Genomic DNA, 17892 nt, shown 5'->3' on the forward strand with positions numbered 1-17892 from the left:
ACGACAGGTTATCAATTTTGCAACGATCGTTACCTGGTGCTGCGGTTGTCATAAGATCTGATTTCCACTGTGGACACTGTGAATGGTGAACGTAGCTTTACATCTAAGAGTGCTAACAAATTTTTTAAAGTAGCCATTATACATTTAAAGGGGAGATTGTGTTTTGGGGATTAAGGTTGGGTTGGAGTTGGGATTATGGTTAGGTATGGGTGGAACTCATAGTGAGTGAGGGAAGAGAAAACTCTGAGCAGGGGGTATTTACAGAGAATACTAGAAATGGTTTACATTTACCCCTTTTATTCTAGGAGCAGCACCTGGACCCTATGTTTATTTTTGACAGGTGGAATAATGAGCATTTTCATTTTATTCTTTGTCCTTTTCTGTGTTCAAATTTTCAATTAAAAACATGTGCTTCTTTTATAATAGAAAAAACAAGTGCTAGCAAAGAAGATGACGCGTGCATGCTCAGTCATGTACGACTCTTTGTGACCCCATGGACTGTAGCCCACCAGGCTCCTTTGTCCAAGGGGATTTCCCCTGTGAGAATACTGAAATGGATTGTCATTTCCTCCTCCAGGAGATCTTCCCAACTCAGGGATCAAACCTGCGCCCCCTGCATTGGCAGGTGGTCTTTACCATCGAGCCACTTGGGAAGCCCTTACTCAGTCGTGTCCCACTCTTTGCGACCCCATGGACTGTAGCCTACAAAGCTCCTCCATCCATGGAATTTTCCAGGCAAGAGTACTGGAGTGGGTTGCCATTTCCCTCTCCAGGGGCTCTTCCAAACCCAGGGATTGAACCCGGGTCTCCCGCTTTGCAAGCGGACGCTTTTACCGTCTGAGCTACCAGGGAGGCTTAACAAAGGAGATATTGAAGTTTAATTTCATCAACTTTCAGAGCAGGTGGACTGCGCATCTGTGGCCACAGGGGTCTGAGTTTCCGTGAATGGTGCTGCCCTGCCATCTAGTGGCCATGTGGCATGGGAGCCTTCCAACCAGCATTTCGATAAAGAGAAAGCCTGTCTTTGAAGAAGGCAAAAAAATACCGTATTTTAGGTAAAACTTTGATTTGGTTGAGTTTTTTAAAAAATGAATAAAAATGATTGATATGGAAAATAAAGAGGGACGTATTCATTGTGAGCAAAGACACAGAGGGGATGAACCACAGGGAGGCGCTGGCAGGGTCTGTGCGGGTCTTGGCAGGGGCCATGCCCCGGGGCCCAGGTGCGTCCCTACGAGCAAGAGGTGCTGGGAGATGAAGCTGAGGGGCAGGCAGGGCCTAGGTCAAGGGTGGACTCGGGCATCAACTTCAGCATTTCAGCAGGGCAGCCTGGAGACCCATCTCAATCACCACACTCAGTCCTGACCTCATCCCTGCCTCCCTGACTTGGCTGCCCTCCGGTTGGCCGAATCACGATTCTGAATCTACTTTTGTAACCAACGACAAGCGTGAGTCAAATGATAGGAAGGAGAATGCTGTTACCAAACCCAAAGCTGCCGTGGATGGCCGGGATTCAGGGTAGAATAGAAGGGGCAGGACTACAGCAGGGCAAGACTCATGGAGCATAATGATGGTGAAGAGATCTGGGCCAGACAAACAATGGGGTGGATAGTGCAGAAATGCATAAGCGAGTGCCATAATGTAACCGTATGTCCTGGTTGCCTTCTGCCTGCCCCTCAATACCCACTCTCCATGGTTTTCCATCCAGCCCCGGAGCCAGATGGCCTGACCTATAGGAACTGCGTCAAGAGTTTCCTTTGCCTTCTGACTTCAGGAGTGGGGAGGGGAGGTGAAAAGCTGGGCCCGGGCACTGAGGTGAAGGACATGGTAGAGGGACCCATGCTGGATACGAGGGAAAAGGCCAAGGGGAAAGCCTGGGCTAGTGAGGTCCTGGGAGCAGCTTCACTGGTATGTGGGGAAGGGGAGCAGAGCCACTCGATTGCAGAATGTGCACAATGGCTAAGCGGCGGATGGCGGAGGGCTGAGCTTTGCACCAGGCGCTCATGGTGCAGGCACACGTGGGCTGGCGGGATTGTGTTGCTCACTGTGAACACGGCGGGGAGCCTTCAACTGCGGCTCAAATTCCTGAAGGCCTCAGGGTCTCAAACATCAATAGTAATTGGGAGGGTAAAGGTGCTGGGCTTGGGTTTGTTGACTGTCCTACAACAGTATCATGATGCATCATGAGAGATTTCTGATGCAATCTGACCATTTTCTAGATTATCCAGAAAGTTTATCTGGAGGTTTGGGGGGGATACAGTAAATCCTAAATGTGTTCTGATTTCTGATAAATCTTTGAGGCAATGATGGAAAATCTTGCAATTTATTAAAAGCACCTTTGAAATGCATGAAAGTATCACTTGCTCAGTCGTGTCCAACTCTTTGTGACCCCATGGACTGTAGCCTGCCAGACTCCTCTGTCCATGGAATTCTCCAGGCAAGAATACTGGAGTGGGTTGCCACTTCCTCCTCCAGGGGATCTGCCCCATCCAGGGATCAAACCTGGGTCTCCCACATTGCAGGTAGATTCTTTACCACTGAGCCACCAGGGAAGCCATGAACTATTATTAATTTAGCTTTAAATAAGGCTTACATGGGCTTCCAGGTGATACTAGTGGTAAAGAACCCACTTGCCAATGCAGGAGACACAAGAGATGTGGGTTCGATCCCTGGGTCGGGAAGATCCCCAGGATTATGGCAGCCCACTCCAGTATTCTTGCCTGAGAAATCCCATGGACAGAGGAGCCTGGCAGGCTCCATGGGGTCGCAAAGAATCGAACATGACTAAAGCGACTTAGCATGCACACACAAAGCTTCCACAAGATTTGTAAACATACCTGCTACACTAAATGTACTTCAGTATGTTTGGTTGCGTCCACACAGACAGAAGTTACCCAAAACGTGGAAATTACTGCGTCACATAGACTTGGACATCATAATGACAGTTAATAAAATGAAATTCTAACTGTGTTTTCCTTTTCATTGCTAAGTTTTTCTTAAGGAAAAGAACTTTCAGAAGGTAAGCAAGAAAAACACCTTAGTGCCAGGAAATGAGAATGTATTCAGCAAAATGAACACCTTGATATAAATGATACCCAAACAGTCTTTCCTGGCTTTCATTTGACCTATTATGAGATCTGACTGGCAGCTATTTCCACAATTAATTGATCCTGGAAAATTTGGTAAGCCTTACTCTTCTCCAGTTCAAGAACTGGACAACTGCCCACTTTGTCAGTATCAATATAATAGTATCTATTAAGTGTTTTAAAAGCTTTGGGAAAAGCATCTGTCAAATAAAATAGTTATGTAACTTATTATAGTAGTTGATTTCAAATATTTATATGTAAATATTGATGCCTGTTCTAAGAAATATTTTATGAAATTCACAAAGCATGTCAGTATGCGAGTGCCATAATCTAAATGTGTGTCCTGGCTGCCTTCTGCTTGTCCCTCAGTATCCACTCTCCATGGTTTTCCATCCAGCCCTGGAGCCAGGTGACCTGACCTATATGAACTGCTTCAAGAGTTTCCTTTGCCTTCTGACTTAGTCAACGGCAGTGGGAAGATCCACAGGTAGAAGGAGAGGGGAAGCAGGTACTTACTCTCTCAGCTTCCTTCCTGCTGCACAGGGATGCTCTGAACCTAACCAGAGGCCACAGCTCCTGCCAGGTCACCCCTTCACACGGCTACCACCCCAGGCTCACATGACCGTTAGTCTTTGTGCTTAGAGGTACTAACTGGTCCTTGAGGTTGTAAACCCCAGGGAAACTCACCATCATTTGTTACCTTCTATAATCTCTGACTGCACAATGTGGACAGCCCTTTTTATTAATTCTCCTCCAATTATCCAATTCGGCTTTTCCTTCTGATTCTTGCCAGGATATTGACTGATACAATGTAAAAAGTTAAGTGTGGTTATTTGATGCACCTTGACATTTTCCTTTCTTGTAGCCAATTTGCTTTTCACCTTAATGCTTAAAGAACTCTTTATATTTAAAGTTGAATAATTTGACTATTTCTAGTTGTGGAGTATATCTTAATAAATTTGACTCAAATGAAATCTGGAGGCTTAACTTTTTCCCCCTTTAGGTAAGCACCTTTATTACATCTTTTGTAGTCTTCTGATCCATTTTTCGCGCATTTTACATATGGGACACCAATTACCCTCATGTTGAATCATTTCTATCCTCTATTTTGTGGACTTTGTATTTACTTTCGTTCTTTTCTTTTTCAACTGCATGTACTGTAATCATCTTAAGCTTTTCTTTTAACTTGACTTTCAATGATGTCTTTTCTATTTCTTGCTATTTATATTATACTTCAATATACTAGTTCTGTAATGCTGTTGTTTGGAGCCTCAATTTATAAGTCTAATGCTCTCCTTACATCTTTTTCTTTTGTTTATATTCATTCTCTTTTCCATGAGGTCTTACCTTTAATTAATTAATATGTATACAATTCACATAGATATAAAATTTCTTGCTATTCCTTTAAATATATATTCCGGTAGATCATTTTCCTTATCAGTCTTTGCATGATTTCTTCCTTTCTTACCTTCCTTTCTCCTTTTTTCTTTCATTTTCTCTCACTGTTAGATACTCTAAACCAGTGTTCTGCTTTTCACAGTTTCAAGTAATAATCCACTGTTTTGGAGAATATTCTCAACCTTTGGATCATTTTCCAATGGGAAACTAGACCCAGTTAGAGAGAGAGCAATGGGCAAGAAGACAGAAAAAATAAAGATTATCCTTTAGTTGTTAATCTTCAGATTTCCTTCAAATCTCAGATGTGTGGAGTCTCCAATATGATTTCAGGGGTGGTGGTGGTGGTAGGAGCTGGGCCATTCTCTGCTTCTCCTCTCTGCTCCAGAATCTTGTTTTCCTCCTTGACATCAGTTTTTTAAGTTTATTACCTTTCATTATCTCCTTTTCCTTGTTGACAATTATTAGTGATTTTTTGGAAAGGACTCTAAAAAAAAAAAAAACAAACTTATTTGAGGTACATTTGTTAAGTAATAGGGAAAGGAAAATCCATGAGGCAATCTTAGTTCTCTTTTCTAACCTAAAAGTCTATTATCCTCTACCTAGTCATATTTATATTTAAAAAGCAAGTTACAGGAAGAGAGAAACATTTTTGGAGGAAAATATCTAGTTCTTTGAGCTGGATGTGATCTCAGAAGTCATTCATTTCTCAAGTTCCCAGAGCCAGTTAATGACTGAGCTGGGACTAAGAAAAGGTCTCCTGATGTTTCTGTTTTCTATCTTCCTTGTCTTACTATTGGGTGCAATTTTACATATGGGAGGTGGGAGAGAGAGAGAGAGTAAAGGAAGGAGAGAGAGAGAGGTTTTCCTGCCAGGGACTTTCCTTTCCTGCCTCTAAAGATGCCGCATACTTTCTGTTGTTGTTCAGTCGCTAAGTCACGTCCGGCCCTTTGGGACTCCACGGACTGCAGCACGCCAGGCTTCCCTGTTTTTTGCTATCACTATCACTTACCCCTGGGCCTTTGTTAAGAGCAGCCTGGAGGCACAGAAACTGGGGCTTGACTGTAAAATTAAAAAATTATACATAGGATAAAGACTCAATAAAGAAAGAACACTAGCGTGAAAGTGTATGCTTTTTTCTTTCTCCTCTCTCCTCTGGTTTAAAAAAATCTCCCCCAGGTATAACTCATTTTAGGGTTTGAAACACTGTAAAAGTGAGAAGTTTGATTTTCTGGGATGACCTCAGCTGCTATGACAAATGATGAGAATTGAGGAATAATCCCTGTGAGATCTGTATGACAAGTACATGCTTTGGATTTTAATCTTGTCAGTTGAAAATGGCTTTTAAAAACAAACCAAAAGGGAATTCCCTGCCTGGTGGTCCAGTGTTAGGACTTGATGCTTTCACTGCCGTGGGCCTGGGGTTCAGTCCTTGGTTGAGGAACTAAGATGCTGCAAACCACGTTGGGCAGCCATAGATAGATAAATAAATACCAAAGGGAAGTCAAAGGAATGTAGTTTAGTAGGAAATGTAAAAACATAATCTGCCTCGGGTGTAATAACTCCTTAAAAGTTCAGACTATCCTGCGTGATCAATGAGGCATCTCAGAACACAGTCCATCTATTACAGTGGGCCTTCCCTCTTCTGAAAGGAAGACCCATCAGCAGAAAGCTATGAAAGCTATGTCCCCAGACTTCCTGGACCAATTGGTCGCTAGTCACTGGAATAAATATTTCCCAAGCTGCCTAGAAATGCAGAGTTCTATTGCTTAAAAAAATCTGTGATCTTTATTCTACAGTGAAGACTTTCATTAATTCTGATTTAGGGACTTCTGGAGGTTAAGCTTGACACCTAACTGCAAGAGAAAGACACAGAGAAGTACAAAACATATAAGTAAAGTCTTTTCTGTCAGAGTCAATTGGGTATGAAAAGCTTGGAATTCATAACTAATTTAAAATTGTTCATGGGGTGATATGTCATGAGGGAATTAAATGATGATGGAAGTCTATAGGTTCAGAATCACAAAACATGGGAGCAAATGACCCCTGGCTCCTGGGGAGCAGCAGAGCATCATGGGAAAGAGGACCAGTTCTGAGGTCAGGGTCCCATTTTGCCATCTATTGACTTGGGCAAGTTACTTAATTATAAGCCTCTGTTTCCTCATCTGTAAAGTGCAGATCATAATCTAAATATTCATATATTTAGTACAAAGGTTAAATAGGATAATATATGTAAAATGCCTGAATTAGAATAAGTACCCCATAATGTTAACTGATGTTATTGTTGTTATTATTTTCCCCTGAAGACTAGAGTTCACATGACTTTTGCTCATATTTCTTGCAAGGAACAGTCCAGAAATTTCTTACATCTTGCTCTTTTCATCTTTTTTTCCTCTTGGATATATGTGGTCATAACTCTGAAGAAGACAGGTTTTTGTTTTGTTTTATATCTCCCTGTCCCCATTGTCTCATAAATGTTGCTAGATTTTCCTTTGAGAAATTACCTCTGTCCTACTCTGAGACTCTGTAGGGTAAGGCTGTCCTGGCTTCCAACTCCAGGCTGTCTAGTGAATCAGACCATTTCAAATAGACTGATTGACTCATGAGTGAGTAGATGACCCAAGTCAGGCTGATGAGATTCAGTCCTGAGGTTTTTGCTAGATCTCTTAGGAAAGCAAGAACTGCTAACCCATTAGGGTATAAATCTGAAGATACCAGTGGTCATCATAGGGAACAGGCTGCCTGAGAATGGAACCAACATAGAGGAACACATAACTGAGAGATGGAATGGTTTCCTAAAGGTATGAGTACCTGGGTTCAACTGTAACTAAACACACACACACTTTACAATTTTATAAGCCAAATAAAATTTTTCTTGCCTAAGTCAGTTTGGATTGAGTTTCTGTCATTGCAGCTGAAGGAGTCCTGCCAAGTCCCAGCGAGAAATCAGAAGTAGGCAGTATGATCCAATTGCTCATTTCTGTATTTTTTCCCCACATTTCCCCCTTCTCTTGTATTCAGTGCCTTTAAGCTATCTTCTTCTTCATTTTTTTCATGGGAAATAATCTGATAATTTTTGTCCTTGATACTGCAGGGTGAATTTCTGTTATTATGTTATTTTTGTAGAACTGATATTTTAAGCTGCATATTTAGCCCTACAATGAAAGGCTTTGATCCTGCTATAGGATTTTGGCTCTAAATATGAAGGTATGTCCTGATCAAAAGATTTAAGAAATGTATCAACTAAATAACAATTTGTAAATCTTGTTTGAATTCTATTTTTAAAAACCAACAGTTTTTAAAAATAAACACTTTTTTGAAAGTTTCTGTCTTTAGGAGATAAACATGGAAATGTTTTTCGGTGAAAAGATACATTTGAGATATGTTTCAAAATATTCTGGGAGGCAAGGGATGGGAGGAGATAAAGTATAGCTGAAACAATATTTGCTATAAATTAATAGTGGTCAAAACCCAATGATGGGTTGAGCATGGGGTTCATTGTACTCTCCTAACTGTATATGTTCAAAACTTTCAATAATAAAAGACTTTTAGAGAATAATAAGTAGAAATGGCCAAGGCAGCTGTTCACTGCCCCCAGAATCTCTGTTCTCCTTCTCGCTTACAAAAAGAACCCTTTATTGTTGAGGGTGCAATGTAACTATCCAGATTTTTTTTTTAATTTTAATGATTTTTTTTTCTAGTCTCCCTTGTAGATGTGAGTGACCAATGGAAAGCAGATAGGACTCATTAGGTGTGGTTTCTAGGAATACTCTTTAAAGGTGCTGCTTCAGCTAGTTCTTTCTCAAAGAACTGAGAAAGGTACTGACAGTTATTTTGCAACACAGGAAAACTTCACGCCAGAATGCATGATGCCATGGGCGTGGGTGGAAAAGACAGAACTTGGGTCCGTGATGACTGTGTAGCTGCCACACCAGCCCTGGGCAACTTTTCTTCTTTTTTACAGAGAATTAAACTTTTTTTTTTTTTTTTTTTGCATTTGCCCTTACAGAGTTTGTTAACTCCACGAAAGAAGAGAGGATCTCTCAGTCTTACAGCTCACAAACTTGGCTGCTTTTTGGAAGTACCTGGTGTGCTTTTAAAAATGTTAAGGCTTGGATCCCACTTACAGTGTCTGAATTCACTGACTGAGGGTACAGCTTGGGCGCTGGAATTTGTAAAAGCTGCCCTGGTGATTCTAATGTGCGGCCAATTTGGCGATCCAGTGTTGAAGCTCGCGATTTGATCCCCCGAGCGCTGGGCCCTGGCTGGGGGGACGGTAAGGATTCGGTGACCGACTGAGGTCACCTGCTTGTTACAACGCGGAGTCGGAGTGCTAAGTGTGTTGGTAGTTTTAGGCGCTGGAGCCAATCCGGCCCCGCCTTTCCCCCAGATCGGCCCCGCCCCCAGCCCGGGCCCCGCCCCGGCCCCGCCCAGCTGTGGCCCGGATAAACGCGGAAAAGCGTGAGCCCGCTGAGCAGCCTTCGCGAGTGCGGCTGTGCGCCTGCGCTACGCCGAGTTCGGGAGTGCGGCTGTGCGCTTGCGCGGCACCGAGTACCAGCGGGCAGTTTGAATTTCGCTCCCGGAGCCGGATCTCGAGACCTTACGCTTCCGACCGAGATTGGGTGGGGGAGGGGGCGGTGTCTCGGCGCCTCGCGACCCCACCGAGTGGGCCCTTTGCTCCCGGACCCGCACGAGGTTAGAGTCTGGTGTTGAAGATCCCCCCCTTCGGAAGCGGGCATTGTTTAGGCGGGGCGGGGGGCCGGGGCGGCGCGGGCCGGGGTGAGGAGCGGGCCTTAGCCGCTTTAGCTGAAGTGGAGGCTCTATTTAGACCTTTTCACTATCCTCGGACTTCCCTGCTGGCTTAGAGGGTAAAGCGTCTGCCCGCAATGCGGGAGACCCGGGTTAGATCCTTGGGTTGGGAAGATCCCCTGGAGAAGAACATGGCAACCCCATTCCAGTATTACTGCCTGGAGAATCCCATGGACGGAGGAGCCTAGTGGGCTATATATATAGTCCATGGGGTCACAGAGAGTCTGACACGACTGAGCGACTTCATTGCTCACTTTTTTCACTTTCTTTCACCTCCCTTGAAGTGAACAAACAGTACCTGATTTCTTTCCTTCCCCTCCTTCCGCCTCCTGTGGGCTTTGCTGTGCTCAGTCGTGGCCGACTCTTTGCGATCCCATAGAAGAGCCAGGCTTCTCTGTCCATGGGATTTTCCCGGCAGGAATACTGGAGGGGGTTGCCATTTCCTCCTCCTGGGTCCGCCTCCTTACCGACCCCAATAGCAAAGCCCCAATCCCCACATTATAGGAGAAATACTTCCCTGGACCCGTTTCTTTGAACTTCCTGTGTTTTTCCTTAAAATTCTCGGGTATTTAAGTTTTCAGAGAAAATACTGATGTTGTCTTTATGTATAAATAGCATGTTTGTCCCCCTGAATCTCTGAGGAAATGACAGTCTTGTCTTCTGTACCTTGCTTTGGGATGCACTGACTGTAGAAAGCTCTAAGACGGGTCATTACTGGACATTGGTGGTGGTTGTTCAGTCACTAAGTCGTGTCTGACTCTTTGCAACCCCATGAACTGCAGCACTGCCAGGGTTCCCTATCCTTCACCATCTCCCAGAGCTTGCTCAAACTCATGTCCATTGAGTCAGTGATGCCATCCAACCATCTCATCCTCTGTCATCCCCTTCTCCTGCCTTCAATCTTACCCATCAACAGGGTTTTTTCCAGTGAGTCGGCTCTTTGCATCAGGTAGCCAAAGTATTGGAACTTCAGCATCAGTCCGTCCAATGAATATTAAGTATTGATTTCCTTTAGGATTGACTGGTTTGATCTCCTTGGTTAGAAACTGAATTTTGCAGAATTGAAAGATATTGCTCATGAGTTTTTGTACTTTGTTTTCCAGGAGATGTGACTTACTGGATATTTACCATTCTTAGATTTTGAAAGTGAACAGAAATTTGTTTTTTTTTTGGTAAATGTGTTTATATATTTTTTTTCTTCAGAGGCTTAAAGATGGCCTCAGATCTGGAACAATTATGCTCTCATATTAATGAAAAGATCGGCAATATTAAAAGAACTCTGTCATTGAGAAATTGTGGTAAGTAAAACAGATTCCACTGACTTTGTACATTCAAAATACATTTTGATTATTGTCCCACTTTGATATCTTATGCGTGATTAAGTGAATGTATCTTAGAAAGGTAATTTTCAGTTTTGAATAGTGATTGTTAAAGCAATCTGCTATCTGTATTTTGAATATTGCAGAGGATACTAAAATGTAAATTACATTGAACAATGAACTAGCTAATAATTACATTTACTTATTTATGTGTTTTTCTGAGACACACAAGGCTGAGTAGTAAGATTTTAAGGTTATGTTGAGTTCCTGATTCTAGAGCTAAGCAGAGATACTAAAAGATAAGGAAAAAACCAGAAATGGAAAACACCCACAGAGATAGAAGTATCCCATAATTCATGTTGCAGACTGCTTCAATAAGGAAGGTTATCAATATATATCAATATATATCACTAGGAAACAGCTAATTGAAAGTGAAATCAATTTTTTAAACATCCAGAAACTTGGAGGTTGTGACCATCTTCCAAAATATTTTGAAGTGCAGAGAAACAGGGGATCCTGGAAAAATATCGTTTACAAAAATGATGTGCTCTCCAGCCTTACCTAGGAGAACTAAAGATTTGATAGGCAGAATTCCATCTGCAGGGGAGATCCTGTTGAACTTTTATTGTAGTTTGTATTTTGAATGGATAATTTTTTAAAAATTCAAAAATGAAATTATACTGTTGGAATGTCCTTTCAGATTATACATGTCCTTCTGAGACTTGCATATTCTCCCTCCTTTGTCGAGAACCACTAATAAAGAGACTCATCCAGTTTACAGTTGGTGGCTATGTATTCTGTAGAAAGTTAAAGCTGAAGCAACTGTGGTTTCTTCTGTAGCCTCCAGTCTCATATGAGGAAACCGAGGCTCTAGAAGTCAGGCGACTTGCCCAGGTTCTCCTACTTATCAATGGTCAGTTGGGACTACAGCTTTTGTGTCCTGATTCCCAGTATAGTACTTGTTCTATGCCATTTTTATTGAATAATCTAAAAAGGACATTTAAATCTTTAATAAGTAGTCTTTAGATTTTCTTTCTCAGAGCATGATTATTCTTGGATAGATATAACTTAGAGATTATCAAACTATCAAACCTTGAATTCAAATGGCCCCATTGAAGCATGAGGCCTGGCAGAAGCAGTCTGACCTGTTAGGTTACTACACACTGTGTAACTGTCGTTTGCACGTGGGGAGAATACTTTGTTCTGTGCTACAGCCTATTCAGGAAAGCCCAGTAATACATTTGCCACTTTGGCTGCTGTAATTTACTAGATCACTACTATCAAAAGTAGTAAATTTACTTAGTGCACTTACTTTACTACAAATCAGCAAACAGGGCCCTAAAATTTAGCTGACTGGGTTATTTGAGATACCAGTATATCCAAGCAACTGTTTCACCCCCTGAAATTAGTCTCAGCAGAGACATCAGTACTCTCATTTATTTGTTCATTTCTTTCAGCTGTTATGAACCTTCGGTCAAATGCTTTATTAGATTGTTGATTTGCAACAGCTTGCCTTTACTGAGTGCTTTACTAGGTTGCAAGCAGAGCGCCCACTCCTGTTCTATGTACTTTCCTGCTTCTCAGGAATCCTCTGAGGGCAAGTGCTGGTGTCTCTGCATGCCTAGAAACTCTAGCCATTTCACTCTGCATCTGTAATCTCCATGTGGTCAAATTTTGTTTTCACTTAGGCGTATTTCATGATTTGGTTGTTAGAAGAGAAGATGGAAAATATTTGGTTATGAGGATGGTTTTTCCTTTTGTGCTTTTGAGGTGCCCTTAAAAATTCTTTTTTTTTTTTTTTTCACTTCTTTTATTTCTAGGGAGGAAGTTTCTCTGGTTTTCCCATCCTTGTATCTATGAAGCTGGGGAGAGGGGCCTGGCGGTGGGGTTGGGAACTTGAGAGCAGGCTACTCTCCCCTACCTCCCCCAGACACTTGCAGGCCAGTCCAGAATGTAAGCTTATCTTCCTGGCCAGTGATTAGAATTTTTCAGGTTTACACATTCACAGGATATATCCCATGAAGAGAGTCCTGGCCTCCTTCGGGATTCTTACTTCCAGCATCTTGTGCTTTGAAGGCCCAAAGCCGGGACTCTTATCCCCATTAAAACCAAATATATTAGGTTGCTGAGGTTGACAACCTCCTCTCTCCAGCATTTCTCTGCACCTTGAGTCCCGCTTCGGCATGCCCCCCACCCCCCTCATTAGGGCTACTGCAGCTTCAGCTCATACATCCTATCTGGTCTGTGAATCTTTCTTCAAGTTGAAACTCTTGGAGATTTACCTTTTTTCTCCTAAGAGCCCAACTATGCATGCAAAAGGGTGTTTATTTTATCTAGCATTTCTAAGTGCTTTATTATAGTGGAAGAATTTTCCAAAAACAAAAGATTCAGGGGATACTTTGTATTTACCTCCTCCTTCCTTTTTTATCATATTACTTAGTAACGAGTTCTTAAGATTATTCGTGGAGACAGGTCCTGGGGTCTGAAACATTGTTCTTTCTTCACCCTCAGTGTCCCTTTATGGTAAGGCTCTGTTCCAAGAGTTCCCTTGGCTACATGTAGGTTTTATGGTTTTCTGTAGGTTTTATTTTCCGTTTTATCTGTTTATTAATAGGGCAAGAACCTTCCTTGAAGACCATTTTAAATAAAATAGGAGATGAGATCATTGTAGTAAATGAACTTCTAAATAAATTGGAATTGGAAATTCAGTATCAAGAACAAACCAACAGTTCCCTCAAGGTAATGGTTTTTCTAGTGATGAAACAAAATAAAAAGGCAGTTAATAGAAACACCTAATCACCAGGGAATTCTTAAGGATTCTTTATGTTTATAATGTTGTTAGCTTTGATTATTAACAGTAAAGAGTACTATTTGCATTTTATTTTCCCAGGGTAAAGGACTCCAGAGTTCCAGAAGTATTTCTTTCTCCATGCTGGTAGCCAATTTGTTTACTAAAAAGGGAATATTTCCTAAATAATTCTTGGGAGGTTTAATTTAAATAAATGATCTCCTGGGAGTGTGGTGTGGGAGGAGTGCCTGCCCTGGGTTGAGGAGACATGGTCTCCCACCATGGCTCCCCCAGCATGTTCTGCCACCTAAGAAAGTCGTTTTTCCTCTTGAAGTCTCAGTGCCCTTAACTGAAAAGTACTGGGTCATACTGAAGTATTTCTTGCGTCCCTTCTATTCTGCATTTCTTTCTCTGTTTCTACAGGTTGTAGTGTAAGGATTCTCAGGTAAAAAAACCACTTGAGCCTCATTCACACACACATTTTGTTCTAAATAAGCCTTTACCTAATAAAAATGCTTCTGATAGGATGGGAAAAGAGTCTGTACCATAATTACCTTATGCTCTTAGAGCCATTTGATACGTTCAGTGGGATTGATCAAGGTGGCCTCTATAGTCCTTTTCAAACATTATAATCCTCAGTGTCTGTAAAGATTTTTCAGGGAATTTTCTGTAGGACTGGACATGATTATGCCTATCCTGCTGTTGGTTGAAATGAGATCAGTATCTCTGAACGTGATCGAGGTCTTTAAAAGAAAGATGTCATACAAATTCAAAACAAACCAATAATGGTTACATTTCTACCTTGCCCAATAAGGCCCAGGGTTAGGTGTGGGTTTAGAGAAGGTCCAACTCAGGATTAAAGCCTATTTGGAATTTTTGTTCACATGATGACTGAAAATCAGATGACAGGGATCCAAAGGTACAGAGTATTTTTTCTTATTAAATTTCCATGAGTTCATAACCTCAAATTCTTGGGAAAGTTAAATAAAGACAACACAAAATGAAGGCAGTTATGATCAAGTAGAAATTTTCATCAAGCTAGAATATACAGAGCTTTCTAAGCAATATCTCGTCCTTGCATTCCAGGAATGTATTATCATTCGGTGCCGGGGAATGCTTGCTAAGTCAACAAAAGCACTTTTACCAGAACGACAAACGTAAATCTTTCCTATACTTTGTAGTTGCTTCCCAAGGTTGAAGTATTTTAGAAAGACATAAATGTCAATCCCGCCTGTTGTAATGTTATTCTAGCAATTGTTCTCTGAACAAATCCAGTAGAGAAAAATAATGTGTCACCATCCCAACTCAGCTCTAGAAACCAAAGGGCTCCTTTTAAATATTGCGGAGTTCAGTGCTTTTTAACCCCTTCCACGCAGCATCACTGTAATTGTACTCAGTCTTTCCTGCTCTTTTTAACATGTTAAAACACACACAGGCAGGACAGATGGTTATTTGTGAGCTTTTTTCTTTTTTTAAAGGAACTCTTTGAATCTCTCGAAGAAGATTATAAAGATGTGGAGCATCTCAAAGAAAACATCCCTCCCCATTTGCCTCAAGTAACAGTTACCCAGAACTTGTAAGTGTGTTTATAATTATTTTTACTCTCTGGACTTGTACAACTATTAAAACAAGCATTTTAGATCTTTTTGCTTTTCGATATACTTGCAGTTTTGTCAGTGATTATCCAGTGTTGTTTTCTTTTGTTTGTACTTACACGAGGAATAATCTTTCCCCCATCTTTACCAGTTTTCTTATCCCACTGTCTCTAGGGAAAATGTGCTGCCTCTTTCCCAAGGATCAGTCCCTCAGAACAGAGTTTGTTAACATCGGCTCTGGTGACATTTGAGGTCAGATAGTTCTTTTTTTAAAAATAGCACATTTAGCAGCATGCCTGCTCTTTTCCAACTGAGTATCAGTAGCTCTCCTATACCCTCCTCCCTCGGCACCCTCCACCCAGGTGGTGACAAAGAAAAATGCCTTCAGACATTGAGGGGGTGGAAATCTCCCCTGACCCTTGAGAAACACTGCCTTAGGGTAAAAATAAACTTAATGAGCCTCCTATCTTAAAAATAGCTCAAGGAACAAAGGCTTAGCTCTATTTTTACCCTGAAACTCCTGTCCTGCCTCTCTGTCTATTGGCTGCTAGAAGATGTTTGTGCCCTTTCTCCTGAAGCCCCTAAAACCTAGCTTTTGGCGGTTAATTATTACCATACTTGTGAAAATGATTGTGTGAAGGTCACAAAGAGGTAAAAACAATTACCTCTTCAGCCCTGATTCTTTTCTGGTTTTATTTTGCTGCTCATCTTTTAGAAATGATGCTCTCTGCCCTACTGGGCTTTCTTAGTTGTCTTCCTACATCTTTGACTAGGCTGCCTCCCTTTTCTCTGCCCTCCTTTAAGTTACAAGTGTCTCCTAAGACACTGTTACTTAACACTGTTATTAATGCTCTCAGATGTCCACCTCCAGCCTTGACATGGCCTCTGGTTCAGCTGTTTGAACTGCTTGCTGGGAGTCTCAAAAATGAGCTGTTCTCTCCTCCAGGTTTGCGTATGTGAGACTAAATTGGCTATCTCCTTGTTACCTACCCATCACCTAGACAGGAACAGGGCGTCTTCAACCTCTCTCTCTGTCCTGCAGCCCCTTGGCCTCTGCGGGGTTTTGTCTGCCTCTGCCCTCCCTCTCATTGTCTGGCTCCATGAGATCTTCCATCATCTTTTGTCTTTATGATTTGGGAGTTACTTGTGTTTTGTCTTTCCAGTATTTCTCCACTGCCATCTCTCCAGTCCTCTGCCACCAAAATTGTATTTCTTTTTTTAATTTTCTTGAAGTATAGTTGATTTACAAAATTGTATTTCTAAAAGGGGCTCCCCTTGTATACCATGACTAACTTAACTATTTTAACTTTTGAAATGGATCATATATGCACAAAAGTAATTGAAGTATTATTAGTGCAAATTAAAGGAGAATAATAAACATCAGTGAATCTACCAGTCAGATTAAGAAATAGGACACTGCCAGTACCTACAACACTTCTTCTGTTGCAGAGTCTCCTTCTATCAAAGAGGTAATCACCCTGGCATTTGTGATAATCACAGTTTTGCGTATGTGTTTCCACCAACAATATACTGCTTAAATTTGAAAACTAAAAGGAAAGTGTGAATCTTGCTGTGTAGGAAAAGAGCCGTGTTGTTGCTGATAGTTGAAGGTCTCCAGGAAATAAGCTCAACAGAGTCCCTGGCGTGCCAGGGTACCTTGGAATTTCCCTCCAAGAAGAGAAAATTAGGGAGTTCCTTGGCAGTCCAGTGGTTAGGACTTAGTGCTTTCACTGCCACGGACCAGATTCAATCCCTGGTCAGGGAACTAAGACCCCACAAGCTGAGCAGTGTGGCCAAAAAAAAAAAGGAAGAGAAAATTAGTGGGCAGGGTCATGAATGCATGGAGGAAGAAAGGACATCTTGGGATATCTGCCAGGTCTATTGAGCTAGACATTGGACACCCAGCAAGAATGTGGCCCAAGGAGTAGGGGGGATTTTCTTCTAAACTCACTATGGCCTAGGTTCAGCTTTCAGGGCCAGGGCACAGCAGAAGCTTTGTATAGGTAGAAAAAGTTATTTTTAGCTGATGCACACAGCAGGACCTGAGAACAGGTAAGAATCAACCAAACTCAGCGTGAAATCTCAGGTTAGGATTCATGTGAGGATGATGCTCGGAGAAGGCGTTGGCACCCCACTCCAGTACTCTTGCCTGGGGAATTCTGTGAACAAAGGAGCCTGGTGGGCTGCAGTCCATGGGGTCGTGAAGAGTTGGACAGGACTGAGCGACTTCACTTTCACTTTTTACTTTCATGCATTGGAGAAGGAAAGGGCAACCTACTCCAGTGTTCTTGCCTAGAGAATCCCAGGGACGGGGGAGCCTGGTGGGCTGCCGTCTATGGGGTTGCACAGAGTCAGAGATGACTGATGTGACTGAGCAGCAGCAGCAAGGATGATGCTACAAGCATTGGGCATCTTCGTCTTCACAGCCTGTCACACGGTCATCTCTTCATGCTGCCTCTGTCAGGCGCATTGGGCATCTTCATCTTCACAGCCTGTCACACGGTCATCTCTTCATGCTGCCTCTGTCAGGCCTGGTCGCTGTCTGTGTCTGGTACTCGGCTGTCGTCTTGGGATCTCACCTCCCTGTCCTTGGGATTCCCTTTGTATACTCCTGGGTTGGATCATTTCTTTCCTGTGTCCCCTTTTCTGTTTGGAGAAGTCAAGCCAACCTGACTTGCTGCTGGCACAGGGGTTTCTTCCTTCCCTGGCAGTTAAACAGCCTAGAAGCTATAGCCTATTCCTGGACTCTACTAATGCAGAAGGAGCTGTATTAGGCTGCTCACCCACACCAAAAAATGGAGCAGGACTGACCCTAGGGTACCCACGTTCATTGCTGGCAACTGAAATGAGTCTGCAGCAGGTGGGATATTAGGAACCAATGGGGTAAATTAGAAGTATAA

General features: G+C 42.3%; 1 protein-coding gene across 4 annotated transcripts in view; it reads left to right on the forward strand.

The window, feature by feature from the left end:
- Positions 1–17892, forward strand: part of SKA1 (spindle and kinetochore associated complex subunit 1) — a 36663-nt gene that overhangs the window by 6442 nt on the left and 12329 nt on the right. The window contains exons 2-5 of one of the 4 annotated variants that reach the window (XM_070779074.1): positions 8491–8757; positions 10494–10588; positions 13224–13348; positions 14876–14973. In XM_070779074.1, coding sequence (XP_070635175.1) covers positions 10504–10588; positions 13224–13348; positions 14876–14973 — 308 coding nt within the window. In that variant the 5' untranslated portion in view covers positions 8491–8757; positions 10494–10503. Of the gene's footprint in view, positions 1–8490; positions 8758–8987; positions 9177–10393; positions 10589–13223; positions 13349–14875; positions 14974–17892 lie in introns of those variants that run through there. The other 3 variants (XM_070779075.1, XM_070779073.1, XM_070779072.1) reach the window with 3 other exon arrangements.

The sequence above is a fragment of the Bos indicus genome, chromosome 24 (genome assembly GCF_029378745.1).
Source record: "Bos indicus isolate NIAB-ARS_2022 breed Sahiwal x Tharparkar chromosome 24, NIAB-ARS_B.indTharparkar_mat_pri_1.0, whole genome shotgun sequence".
NCBI classification, from domain to species: Eukaryota; Metazoa; Chordata; class Mammalia; order Artiodactyla; family Bovidae; genus Bos; species Bos indicus.